This window comes from Dermacentor andersoni, chromosome 2 (assembly GCF_023375885.2).
Source record: "Dermacentor andersoni chromosome 2, qqDerAnde1_hic_scaffold, whole genome shotgun sequence".
Classification (NCBI taxonomy): Eukaryota; Metazoa; Arthropoda; class Arachnida; order Ixodida; family Ixodidae; genus Dermacentor; species Dermacentor andersoni.
This window is the reverse complement of record NC_092815.1, coordinates 121201316-121215946: the sequence shown is the minus strand read 5'-3', so window position 1 is coordinate 121215946 and position 14631 is coordinate 121201316. Positions and strand designations below refer to the sequence as shown.

Sequence of the window (14631 nt, the reverse complement as noted above, 5' to 3'; positions counted from 1 at the left end):
GAACGGGAAAGTGAGGGGGAGCCACAAATCTTGCCACTGCCATTCCACAGTAAATCAAAGCAAGGAGCTCCTTTCTGTGCCTTCCGCGATGTGTGCGGCTTTGCTGCCAAGCCAAGGAATGAAGGGGGAGGTTTTGCTGATGGTGGTTTCGGCCTAAGCGCAGCATCTGGCACCGCTACTACAACATGGCAGCCCCACAGTATGCTGCATCGGCTTCCCGCTGATACCTTTCCTCATTTTGCTGCTAATTCCGATCTCCGGAGAGCTTCGCAAGAAATCACATACGAGTGTACAAAAGAAAAATTGGAGCAATTCTCGGGGCGGTTCTTAACGAAACGCTAACTTGGACCGGCAGCGAAAGTGCAGGCAGCTGGAAGCCTCGAGACATTACGTGTTAATGAATTATTTCACTGCTTACTGTGTCGCAGCTGTCTCCGCTCTTTCGCTGCCGCAGTGATTATGGTACGCTTATATCTCGTTATTTGTGTACACTTCTTTATTGCCGTTTGTGCAGGCTGTGATGAAGGTTCTTCTGTTTTCACTTTCAGTTATAGTGTTTTGTTGTTGTTTTCTTCCCCGCAATTTTTTTGTAAATCGCTCTTCTCTTTAGCTTCAGGTATTTGGTTCTTGTTCCTTTTTTTTTCATCACAATGAGCGTACCACTTGTGAGTGCCATGTGGTTAAGTTACGAGTCGGCTCAAAGTGGCGGACAGCCACAAATGAAAACATGAGCACTCCGAATAACTGTTGATTAAGAGCAGTCCACTCACCGAAGCCGTTAACGCTTCCGACGGCTAAGCTTACGACTGAGGCCCAAGCGGTATTTTAGGATAAAAAGATTTCGACTCACTAGTTTTGCCAGCGCCTGCCATCGTCAAACTTGCCACTCGTTTTCTTTACGCTCCGCACACCTCAACAACTTTGCCTCTTTCCGTCTGACATTTTCGCAAAGGCTCCCTCTGCTCAATTTTTCTCCTGGAATTCAGACGCTAGCCACGTGGTCACAATAGCCATCCCCTTATATAACAGCGATGTCGGCATTTTTTTGCAGGAAAGAATAATCTGTAGTTAAGTCACATTTTTTCTAACTCAGCTGCTACGGCTTCGTTTGGAACACTTGTTTAAGGCAAACAGTCGCAGTTCTAAATTCTTTTATGTTACTTTATGTAACCTCTGAATTCCGCCCATACTGATTCTTAGTATGCGAGATACGTGGCACCTAAGATGTCTATGCCACTCTTGTTTTTTACACATTAGTCAGTGGCAGATCAGGTTACAGTGGCATTGCAACCTGATATCCGACACAATTCAAGAAGCTCGAGAGAGAAGATGTTCGAATAGTTCTGTTGCATTGAAGCTGCGAAACCAGTGTTCTTTCTGACCTCCGTTATAGAGAACGAGAACAAAAATGGCAAATAACAGGAAGGATCAGGAGCCCCAGGACACCAACGGTGTCCTTCTAGCAAACAAAAGCGAGACTTCATTCAGGTGGTGATGGCAAACTTACCAAGAATTCCGAGCCTGTAGTTGATGGTGACGACGACCACATTTCCGTAGCTGGCGAGAACGGAGCCATCGTAAGCATTCCCAGAGTTCCATTCGTATGACTCGCCGTGGATGAACATGATGACCGGAAGTTTGGTGGGGTCTCGCGCCACTGCATAAACAAAATGAAATCCATGTGGTTATTCATAAGAATGCACATATAATGTAACTGTGAACCTAATTGCAAAATTAACAGGTTGGGACTAAAACATGGGACTTACGCTCGAGTATGAGATTTTATTGCTTTTATACTTTGCTTATTTCCTTCTTCCTGTGTTTCTTTTTTCCTTTCTTGAAGTTTAACTTAGTGAGAAAATGCCTCTCTGTCGGCCAATTTACATGTAACTGCACCATTGCAATTCACAGAACTTTCACCTCTATGCGAAAGCCTAAACGCACAACACACACCAGACGTGCGCGCACACACACACACCTATTCGCGGAAACACACACGCACACAAGTGCATGTGTGCGTGTGTATATGCATATAGGCATATACTCTCATATAGGCGTACATACTCCTTAGTGAATTTGATTACGATGGCCACGATGATGACCATAAAAATGGCACACCTCAGGCCTTCTGCCCCAAACAAAGCCAAGTACATTTCTTTTATTCGCCTGTTTTGTCCAGCGGCATAACGTAGGGACGAAAGCACATGTAATAATAGTCACTTGAAAGTGTTGTCTTCGCGAAGCAAGTGCGCTGAGGCACTTCAACAATGCGCGTACCTGCGCGAGTGCGGGGCTTAGAATAGCCGACTCAAAGAGATCGTGTTACATATATAGGAAACGGTGCTGTTGACTACACGCGAATCGGCAGGAAGGTGCGCGCACGCGTTGATGGCTCAGCGGCAGTTCGAGGAGCGCGAAGAAGGGAGGAGGAGAGGTGGCTGGGCGTCTGGTTTGTTCTGCCGTCGGAGAACGCGATTCTCGTTGATTATGCATGCCGACGCGACCGAAGTCCGCGAGCCGAGTGGAGCAGTCGTTCGCTGCGGGCGGCCTCACTGGCTAAAGAAAGCAAAGCGAGCGGACGGGCCTCGCGGGGCGAACAGGCAGGCCACAGAGCAGCTGTTTCCGACGCCCTGCCCGCTTCTCGTCCCTTCTCTGCCTCTCGGCACGTGCAATCCGTGCATGCGCGAGGGCTATCTACTACGTATGCATGACGGTGCGAAGGGGCTCGCATTACGGGTTCCGTCATATGTTTCTGCTTTTCTGCGTCACCGTCGAGCTGATTTTGCTTGCACGCGCCTTGTCCTGTTGTCATTTCACGACACCCTTGTTGAACCCCCCCGCCGCGCTTTCATTTGGAGATGCGAGCAACGCTTTTGTCAACGTACGCACGCTTCCGACTACATGGTCCTCGAGACTCAGGAGATGGAAGGTGGGGAAACATCTTGTCATCGTAGTGTATTAGTTCTGCCCTGCGTGAATCCGCAGCTGTGAAATGACAGAAAAGAACAAAGTACGTGTTGATTTTCTACAAACCTGTAAGAGCATATGCACTTTCATTAGTTCGCGTAGGAAAGCTACCCTTGTGCCCGCCACGCGTGAACTTAATTCGCAAGCTTATCGTATCCCTACGTACAATAAAGCTGCTTTCACGATGTCTAAGTCCGATAAAAATTGTCTGTGTGTTGTACATAAAGCGACAATCATTATCAAACCACAATCTCGCTGGCTCCATGTTCACCGGGTGATCTGACGTAAACAATCCCGTCACACATGGGCGGGCACATGCTAAGGGCATGACGGTTGCACTCTGAGTTAAGCTTTGGTTTGATGTGTGAAATTAGCCGGAATTCATTAGGATACAATACAATACAATACAATACAATGCAATGCACTTTTATTTCTATTTTAGAGATGGAGGAGGCTATGGGTAAAAGCTGCCTCTAAGAGCAGCTTGACAGGAGCCCACATCCCCCTCAGTACAATGTAATAGCAGCAAACGCCAGACACTCTACTAAGAGAAAAAAGAAAAAGAAATGTAAGAAAATTTGTAGATTATCCCAAAAACTCACGTGCATCGAAAGAAGTGAAAGTAACGTGGTGATTTGTTACTATCCAGTTGGAAATGTTTTATTTACATGGAGAAAAATAATTTATAAGGTTTCGTTTCGTGGTTATTAAAATGTCAATTCCAGTTCTGTTGTATTCATTCAAGAGTGAGGGCTGTGAATTTGACAATATTTTTGTGTCTGCAGTTCATATTTGCAGTTACCACCTTGCAAATTTCTTTATATTGAGCGGCCCATGACACGACGGTATCTTGAATTTCATCAAAGTTGCTGAGGAATTAGCAACCCAGAAACGGCCATGACCTGAGGAAATTGTATAGTTATAGTAAACTATATTTCTGAAATTTCAAACGCATTTTGTGAAACGCCCTAATAACACCGGCAAATGCTCTGTATTTAACAGGAACTAAGAGAATAGTGTTGTACACTGATTCCATGCAAGCAAACAGGAACATGCATTGAGGCCAGCGTCTGTTGAAGTCTGCGAGCAAATTTCTTTTCTTATCTTTTTTTTTGGGGGGGGGGGGGGGAGGTGGAATACTCTGATGCTACCACATGCTCTTGAAGTTATCTCGTATTGCTTGATATTAACAAGTAAACTGAGTACCTTACGTAACGTAAGTCATCTAAGTAGTGTGGCTATTATATTAGGAAGACTTGTTTAACGCGGTGCTTATAGCTGAAAAATGTGCTTGCAATGAACAGAGAGTCTTTTATCACCACTTGACAATTGTGGCGAAAACTGCGTGCCAAGTTACCGTTGCACAATGGCAGTGTACTTAAAGGACAACTTAAGAGAAGAAAGCGCCTGATAGAATAAAGACATAGAATCTGATTCAACATCTAGTTGAAGTCAATAAAAGTCAATATCTTCCTGGGCGAGTTGGTGGTGTGAATGGGGTGTCTGAATGGAATGACTTATTGGGAGAGCTGCGCTGGAGTGAAAATGTTTGATCGAGATGAGTGCAAGTTGAATCGCCTTTCAACTTTTCGTCATGAGTTATAACATTCATCGTCATCATAATTATAGTCATTATTACCGCCATCGTCATTATCATCATCACCATCATTGCCGTCTCCATAATCATCCTCATCATCACTGTAATAAAATACATATCCAGTGGGACATATTAAGTGTAATATGCCCAAGTTGGCGTCAAATAGGTTCATTGAAGAGCGGAACATGCCCTCTAACGCCACGGGAACATACCCAATCGCACATACGCAGTGGCCCCAGTGGCACTTATATTTAGAATGCGTTGTCTTCGGTATCGGCCCATGAAAGCCGCTGGAAACTGACGTCTGAAACAACGTACCTGACACGGAAAAGTGACGCTAACTAGCAAAGGAAGACATTCTCTTGAAAATGCCAAGTTGATCCATTTACAAGATAAAAGCTGTTTCATAATCGAGACTACACATCAGCTCGCAGCTTCTTTCCTACTTGCGGTTGTTCAATATTTCCAATTCTATACTAAGACAACTAGATCGATCGTTTCTAAACGATATACGAAGATTGCCTAGCAAATATTACAATGCTTTTCTGATACTTAATAATATTATTTTTGTAGAGATGTTGACTGATGTTGAATTGAACTGACCATGATATCAAGCACCTGTAAAGCGTGCTCTACTGCAAGAATAGCCTTGATGCGGGAAAGCAAAACAAGGATTTGAAGGAAATTAAATGGCATTAAATAACAGAGGGAGGGAAGAATGTAGAGGGTGCACAACTTCTATTGACGCAGTTCTTTTTTATCCCCATACTTCTCTGTTTTTGATTATTATATGACCCCTACATTTTAGATCATTGCAGGCTTTTGTTTGTTTTTACAGCGCAGCTCTTAGGTTACCCGCTTCTACTTTGAGCGTCGGCTTCAGCATAGGCATAACTGGCAGAAAGAAAGAGCAGAGCCCAGCGGAGAACGAAGGATGGACATAGCGGAGAGATCGCGAGTAGGAAAGTGGAGGAGGAAAGTATGTCGAAAGGGTGAGGAGGAAAGCGGAGTTCCACAGGAGGCGTGCGTCACGGCGGCAGCCTGCTACGAGATGGCGCCACAGTAGCGTGCGCCATCACCGGTCGCCGATGTCATTACTACAGCAGGCAGCGAGCGCGTCCACTGATACCTTATAAAGTGCTGGCAGTGGCTTCGAACTCACTGCGCATGCGCTACTTCGCGTGTGCCACAACTTCTAGAGATTGCCCTCCACGCGTCCCACGCGTTCCTGTATTCACGCGTTATTTCTGCACAATGAGCGATGCAAGCTATGGAGTGAAAACACCTAAACAGCTGTGCTCAAATTTCGCATTAGAGAGTATCGTAATCTTCGGCGACTTTTTTCCCAGCTGCCCTGAAACATTGCGCATACATGCGTGTTCTGAAGCCTAATATTGTGTGGGAAAACCTATATGTACAGCAATTTACTACTTTATTTAGTTACACAATCATATATAGAAATCCTCTTCATGACGCTCACACTGTGCCCCTGAACATTTCTCGACTCCCCAGAAGCGACAAAATGATAGAATACACACAGTACTGCTGTGTTGCACATTGACATCGCCGAGAAAACGACGATAACACTACTTCGGATTTCCATGTTTAGTTGGTAGAGGAGACAGCAGACCCCACATCCCCATAAATATTGTTGTGCGGAAACATATTCACAGATAGTCACCATATAAGCGAAGCCACAGAGAAATGGCAGTAGCCAAGATGGAGCGTAAGCAGGCATCATGCACGCATCTGATTGGCCGACAAAGCGCCAGGATCTCCTGCCCTACTATACCGCGCACTTTCTTATAGCTGTCGTTTATGAATGGTCAATGCACCTTGCTATTTGTTTTGTATTTGGCTTCATTTGTTTAATAGTTAAATTTTATTCTGTTCACTTCATTTTTTATAAAGCGAGTGGTAGAAGAAAGATTAGCGATTTGTTCTTTTTTTACGTATAGTAAAGGCACACTTTTTTTGAAGCATGTATTTGTCATTTCGTTGAAGCTCTGAAGGGAGCCATTCAAGATTGATTGCTTCTAAAAACACATTCCGGTGCCTCTTGGGAGGTTTTACTAGGCAAATCAAAACAAAACAAAATATTGTAGAATATGTTTGGCCTCCCAATATATTTTTTACGAATGGCATAGCAATCACCATACAACGTGAACCATAAGAATTCAACATATTAATGCCAGACGACAGCAGATTCTACGTTTAGCGCTACAACAGCGAGGACAGGAGCCATGGTAACATCAAAACCTGCGTGGAGTTTTCGTCGTACGTGAAATTAGCAAGAATTATCACGTCCCTATTCCTTTGTGTGTCAGACAAGGTAGACAGGAGCTCTGCAAAGAACACAATCCGCACACACTCACGAGAAAGGTGGTATAAAAAGCATGCACGCACCTAGCAGCAGCACCCGAAAAGGCGCATTTGACGTCAACGCCATTGTCAGCGTCTTTGTCCCACATAATGGCGACGAAGTCGACCTACTAACCTTATGCCCCTTTATCTGCGCTCTGTGCACCGAGAAGGCTACCACAATGGACGGCAACTGGAAGTACGAACGGCGTTGCTTTCACGTGGACGCAGAAGAAGGCTTCGAATCCTTGCTCCGCAACGTTGCGCAATCACGTCTTACCAATGCCCAGACACAGAGCCATGCATTACATGGAGGCGAACGTGGGGAAGAAGGATTTTAAATGGAAATGGGAGTTATAAAAGCGGGGTGTAACTTGAACCCATGAATATCGTCAACAAAACCAATACGAACCGACTCAGCCGCCGAAAGATAGATACGAAGGAATCTGGGAGCGAATCAAGACCTTTTCGCTAAGGAACCTTTTATTTCTTTTCTAGTAGGGACTGTAAGACCTGCATGAATTTAATGACACGGAAATTTACTTTGTGTCTGTGGTAGGACCGATACTTGGGCTGGGTAGACAAAGTTATTTGCAGAACTACTGCTTTGTCTTTGTTTCTATGTCACACTTCATACACATACATGATTTCTTATTTGTTGCGTTTAGTATTTCGCGTCCTTCAAATGAGAATTTCTTGTGAGCCCAGCGGCACGATGATGTGGTACGCGTCTCTGTCTCATCCGTGTTTCGTGCAATAATAATAATAATAATAATAATAATAATAATAATAATAATAATAATAATAATAATGATATGTTGCTCACATTGTGATTATGTGCCCGTGTTTCCAATATGCATCATCCAGCTGTGGAAGCACGGTAAGATGCAGAAGTGGAATTTGTTGACAAGAAAGGTATTCTATGTGTTCTCCATTTTTTTCCTTCATTTTTTATTCTACATGTCTCATCAATTTATGCATTTTTTTTCTTTTTCGCCATGTGTACCATATTCATAGACACGGTCCTGCAAACCAACTGAGGCTTAGACCGGCCTGTTTATGTTGTTTTGTGTTTTTGATGGCAATAAACATTATTATTATTATTATTATTATTATTATTATTATTATTATTATTATTATTATTATTGTTATTATTATTATTATTATTATTATTGTTGTTGTTGTTGTTGTTGTTGTTGTTGTTGTTGTTGTTGTTGTTGTTGTTGTTCAATTTGAATAGTAGAGCGTATGCGCTCCCTCGGTATCCTTTTCTCCATCTTCCTCCCCATCTCTTCTGAACTGACCAGCTATATTTTTCTTTTCTTTTTTCCCACTACCACGCAGGCCACTCATTGGCTAGACACTTTACGTTTTGAATTCATGCTGCGTGCAATCGTTGTTCTCGTCGTCTTCGAATTATTGCTTCTTCGCGCTCGCGCAACCGCTGTAGCGTCTCGTTGTCCTCTTCGCATGGCTGACCCACTGCGATCACGGCACTCGCGCAGTTGACACATCACACCTTCTGAAAAAAATAGGGTTGCGTGTAAACTTAATGATTTTCATACACTTTTCTATTTGAAGAACTGCAAGTGCTTGGATAATTTGTTTACTTTTATTTATTTAGTAATACTGTTAACCTTCTATTCAGCGTCGTTACAGGGGGGGTGGGTGTCAGTGAAGGGAATTTGCATATATGCTGGCGTCCTGAAAACCTAGGAGCGGCTCTGCCAGCGGTACTACTGGCGCGGCATGTATTCTTATATTCGCAAATACAATCGATCATCTGCAGCCTGTCAGCGACGCAAGATATCTTTTCATAAGACAGGCCCTCAGCAACCTTTACCGTGTCCTGCACTTCCATTTGACCGTGTTGGCATCGACCTTTATGGGCCTCTTCTATGCAGTGATAACGGAAATCGTTGGATAATTGTCGCAGTAGACCATCTAACAAGATACTCCAAAAGTGCTACACTTGCTTCGGCTGCAGCTCGTGACGTCGCCGTATTCATCTTGCGGCCCAGCGCACCGCGAGAACTGCTCACCGACCGAGGCCGTGTCTTCCTTTCCGAAGTTATTAACGAGCTACTCGTCGCGTGCCTATTACCCCCACCACTGTGGTGTATCACCCACAGACTAGCGGTCTAACGGAAGGATTCAACCGCACTCTTGGTGACATGCTCACAATGTATGTTGCGTCTGATCATTCCAATGGGGACTACGTCATCCCTGTTGTGACGTACGCGTACAATACCGCCACTCAGGCTACCACAGGCTTCTCACCACTTTTTCTTCTTTATGGACGTGAACCATCCTCTACCCTCGACACCGTACTACCATATCATCCGGATGCCTCCGAATCCACCCCTCTTTCCGAAGTTGCTCGCCATGCTGAAGGGTGCCCTCAACTGGCTCGCTCAGTCGCGTCGGATACCCAAGGAATCCACAAAGATCGCCACGACAACGATCAGTCCACACAGTCCTTCAGCGTGGACTCTCAAGTCTGGCTTCGGCTGCCCTTCCAATCTTCCGGCCTTGGCCCAACGCTTGCTCCGAAATATCAGAGTCCGTACCGGATCGTCGAGTGGACATCGCCTGTGAACTATGCGGTCGAACCGGAGACGCGATCTTCGGACAAGTGCAGCCGTGGCCACGAGACGGTTCGCGTAAGCCGCCTGAAGCCGTACCACGACCTCGTCATCGTGTCATCACCTTCGGTCGCTCCTCTTCGCCGCGGGGGCAATTGTAGTGGGGAATATGCATGTGGCGCTGTGCGCATTGCCACCGCTGCGGAGCGAGGTCCGAGCTCGAGCTGCTGACGCGAAGAACTAGGACTTGTCATTAAGAGCTACTTGCGATCCTTCTGACGAGCTTCAATATACTCCCTTTAAACACGTACATACGCTTGACCACAAGGAAAAACTATAAATCACTGCACGTTTCACGTTTAACGGGCGGCTTAGCGAGCGAGACCGTTTCCTTTGCTTAAATTTCATTGTGTTGCCTCCGTGAATGTATAATGTAGAAAAGCGTTGCTGCACCTGCTCCAGTCGGGCCGCCACTGTATGCCGATGTTGCTCATATTGGGATTATTTGCCCGTGTTTCCAATACGCATGATCCAGCAATAGAAGCACGGTAAGATGCAGAAGTGGAATTTGTTGACAGAAAAGGCAGAAAGTACTCGATGTGTTTGTTGTTAAATACGTAACTGCATACATACCTATCTTTTGTGGGTCTCGCAGACACATGTACGGAACTTGCTAATTATCTGCACGGGCTGTTATGTTGTTATTCATTTGGGCCTAATTCTGTTACAAATACCGTAATAATAGTTTTCTTTGCCAAGCGACAAGGCGAATCCGGTGCTACTTAAATGCGCCAACCTCTGCTATTACGCCATGTGAATAAAATCCAGCTTGGCATAGCCTGGCCCTCAACAAAAGCTGCAAATATTATTATTTAATAGGTTCTAATGGCAGAGAATGTTTCCGGCACTGTTTGTGCAGACGTCGCGTTAGTAGAAATTAACGTTCGAAATTCTGAACGCTGCTTGGAGTTTCACGGCAACGGAAATTCTATCGCGAGCTCAATTTAAGCAGCCCTGACATCACAAAGCATGCTGCCCTAAGTCCCCATGCCATGCGCTTGGCAGCTTCACAGGAATACTTTCCAATCTGCATTCTTAACGACCCGTAGCCGAGTTTGCATGTCAGATTGTTTCGAAACGAGACACGCATCTCGTCTTTGTGCCCAGACTCGTAAACAACTCTTTTGTTCCGCATCCTTGGAATCGAACTACGCGGAGTTACGTAGAAAGAATCTCGCGCGAAGGACATTCTAAGTGTTGAGAGTGGTAGAAGGGGCAGTGAGGGAGAGCATGCCGGAAGTAATGCTTTCCACACTAGCAAATGAGCCGACGCGGTGAGCAGATAGGCGCGATTACGGCCCCTCTCGCAGGATGGGGCACGCTCGCGCTTCGCATAAGCCCACAAACGAGACCGTTGAGATGGGAATGGTGCTCGTGGGCGCGGAACAATGCTCCAGTTTGTCGAGATAGAGGAGGATGGCATCAGACTTCACAGTGTCTTGAAAGTGCGTCATCAATAATATCATGACGCACCACTTCAACACTGTGGAAAGGTTAATGAGCCTGTTTAAATCAATAAAGTTTCTCCCCTCTGCGTACCAAGCGCTAACCCAACACTCTTGCAGTTAAGTGCCGGAAGGAACGGACGTATTTGGAAGAAAAGTTTCGAAATATGTTTCTGGCTTTGGCATTGCTGCTACTCACTGAAATGAAGGGAATTAAATGTAACTTGAGATTTAGCTTACAGGCACGGTTTGAGCCCTCACTGGGTTGCGTAGTGTACTCTAACAACAGTTTCAGGGCACAAAGGTTATAAAAAATGCAGAGACAATGGATTGGCAATGAGGGACAAAATATGTTCTGTATTCGAGAATCTCGCTGAGTGGCGGTATCGAAAAAATGCCCGTAGTGGTTGTCATTAAGGTATGCACTGGACGACAACGACTTCCACCGCTGAGTTCAAAATAGTTAAACAGGTTGGACATTGCGCAGTTGAGCTGACTTCAAAAGATTTGAGTAAACTTTACCAGTACTGCATTAACGAAATTGTGCAACGCTTAGGCGATTGCTTACAATACACATAGCAATGCTATTACATCCTTGAACCATTGTCAGCTAACATTTACCTAACATGTCACCTAACGTATGCAGTAATAAAATAGCCTAGTTGCATTTTGAACGCCCTTTTTGACGCCAGGCAGGCTACATAATCATCTCGGCTTCACGCGCATCTTTGGTAACACGAATATTTTTAACACATCCGCACTTCCACAAGCCATCCGCCTGTGGAATGATCTTCCCGATGATATCGCTTCTGATAATAACCTGAATACGTTTCGTCACAAGCTTGAGGCGAATTTTTTGTGATAGCGCTGTATCATGAATTAGTCGTCTAAGTTCATAATTTGTTTACTTTCTGATGTGTAGCATTTTCTTCATTTGCATTCAACCGCTTCTTTAGGGCTTTTTTCGCCAACGTATGTTGTTGTGTTGCGTTTTTTTTTTGTTCCCTTGCGTTGGAACCTTGTTTTGTGCTTTGCAATTTACTTTATTGCATTACGTTTGGATATTCACTTGCTTAGCAACCCTGTTCTTATTAGTTTGCTGGCACTTTCATTGTAATAACTAAACCCCCTTTACTCAATGCCCTCTGGGCCTGTAAGGTGGCTTAAATTAAAAAAATTTGTCTTAATTTTCTCAACGCAATTTCATTAAACCTCGCTGTTTACCTTTACGGAGAAACCACGGGATAGCTTCAAGGCGAGAAAAACAACACTTATTCCATTGATTTAGTTTCCGCGTGCAGATTTGAATTTTGTCTGCCCAGCACTACATACAGGTCTACTTACGCAAATTCTAGTCAGAAGCTCACTTAATGACAACGAAAAAACAAAGACGATATGCATTCGTTTCCGTTCTATCTAGCCACGAGGCCTAAAAGAATCATGCTTGCAGCAGAATGTGCTGACAGGCAGCCTAACAGCGAGACACCCTGTCCGCAAAGCCATCTGATCCAGAAAAATCCGCACTTGTCAGGCTTGGTCACTCGAAAGTGGCAGAGAACCAGCTCACCCGTAAAGAAATAACCACGCAGGGGCAGAGAAGTGAGGAGTGGAGAAGGGATTACGGGCGCGGAGGGTGAAAGAGGGACCATGTTGCGGTTTGGAAACAGCAAACGTACCAGCAAACAAAAGAGAGAGAAAAAAAAAACAAGCAAGAGAGACAATCATAGTGGCAAGTTGTAGCAGTAGTATAGCCTGCCTGGAACGACCGGGTAAAAGAAGGCCGAGAGTATCCGACCGGCGGCAAAGCTAGGCAACGCATCAGGACCAGACCAGACCGACGACGGAAACTCGGGCGTAAAACTGCGTTCGGGTCCACCAGAACGGCGGGTCTCTCTCTCTCTCTCTCACCGGTAATAAATCGAATTGATAAGACGATGGGTAGATGGAGACGCACGCATCAGGCTTGGGAACAAACGTAAGAAATTGAAGCAAAAGCAGTGAAGAGAAGCGGGAGCTATGGGGAATTCGTGAAGTATATATAAACGTGGCAGGACGCCCGATGCGAACGGAGCAAACTCGTGGTGTTGAAAAGAAGGAATATATTTGTACAACAGCAACACGAGAGATGGCCCTGCGGACGCCGTAACCTGCGGCCACGATGCCCCCACTTCGTCACTGGCCATGCGGAAAGGCAAATAAACAAGCAACTTCGCACCTCGACGCGCCAATATGTTTTCTGTCTCTTTTTGCCACTTCTTTCCTTTTTGTTTCACTCACATCTCCCTCCTGCTCGAATCCCTCCTTTGTTCGCCACAGGGTTACTTCCTGTTGTTTTCCCCCTGATCTCTTGCAGCCTTTTTTTTTTCATTTATCTTTTTTTCGTTGTAGTCTTTTATTTTTGTCTCATTCCGGGTGCGCCTAGAGTGGCGACAACTGTGCATCCACAATTTTCTTCGTTTCCTGTTTTTTTTTTTTTTGTTTTTCGAAACGGCCGTATCTTGCTTGTCTGGTTTCTCCACACCGCGGCAGAGAGGCGACGAAGGCGTACGAACGAGCGCGATCCCTCGAAGAAGCAAGCCATCGGTCGCCAACGACGGTTTCGAGGCCGAAGAGCTTCGGAACTAGCCACAGAGAAAGACGGCCGCGCCCGCTGAGCGAACGGCCGGACGTGATGCGGTGGCGGTGGTGACCGTCGCCGTGCGCGGCGAACCAGAAAAAGAGCTGACCCCGCTTCTGTTGCTTACATCCTTTCCTCACCCTTCCTTCTCCTTCACTAGACCCTGGTGACAGATAGGTCGCTGTTGTTTCTTATCCCGTCTCGATGCGTGCAGGCACATTTTATTCTTGTACTTCAGTGAGAACAAACGGCCTGGCTGTACGTTCTTGTGTTTTGTCAGTACTTCTTCTCATTTGCAATTTGAAAGCCTACGTGTTAGCGTGTCCTCGTCCTGTCTCGTGTTTTCTTTTTCTCTTCATAAGCCGCACCCTTTCCTTCTGCAGAATATATTTTCTTGCCTACAGCTTGACCAGCACCTTATCTTCACACAGTAAGTCATGTATATTGGTAATAGCCATATGGGAGGTGATAGGCACGACAAATTTTCAACGCGTCTTGGCGACAGAGCTTGACTATGAAATGGAAGCGTCGTGGGAAACGTGATCAATTATACAGAAACACGGCACATAAGAACACCCTCATCCGATCGCTCTGTTTGCATTTTTTTTTCGTACTTCTGGTAGACAGTTGAGACTGGACACGAAAAATAGGTAAGAGAAGTCATTTCGTAGTCTGTACTTCTGTAGATATATGCTATGAGGCATCTTTCTGACAAAGCATACTTTTGTGCAATGAGACTCGACATGAGTCATCTTGCATAAGAGTCTAGAAGATTCTATTTTGCACCACTAATTGGGAACTCGACCACGGAAAGCCGATGTCTCACAAGACCAAATCATACGGATGTCAAAACCCTTTCTTATGTATTTAACGATAAAACTAATTATCGTTGTTAAAAACCGCATCAGCGGATTTGTAAGGAGACATTTTGGACTTGCTAAAATGAAAGCTTTCCCTCGTAACACTTGTCGGTGGGTGTTTGTCATTCTTTCTCTGTCT

The 14631-nt window shown here is 45.1% G+C and overlaps 1 protein-coding gene across 5 annotated transcripts in view; it reads right to left on the bottom strand.

Moving 5' to 3' along the window:
- LOC126541292 (neuroligin-4, Y-linked-like) overlaps positions 1 to 14631 on the bottom strand; it is a 312904-nt gene that overhangs the window by 54463 nt on the left and 243810 nt on the right. For all 5 annotated transcript variants that reach the window (XM_055076537.1, XM_055076535.1, XM_055076536.1 and 2 more), the window contains exon 3: positions 1508 to 1657. In XM_055076537.1, coding sequence (XP_054932512.1) covers positions 1508 to 1657 — 150 coding nt within the window. The remainder of the gene's footprint in view (positions 1 to 1507; positions 1658 to 14631) is intronic.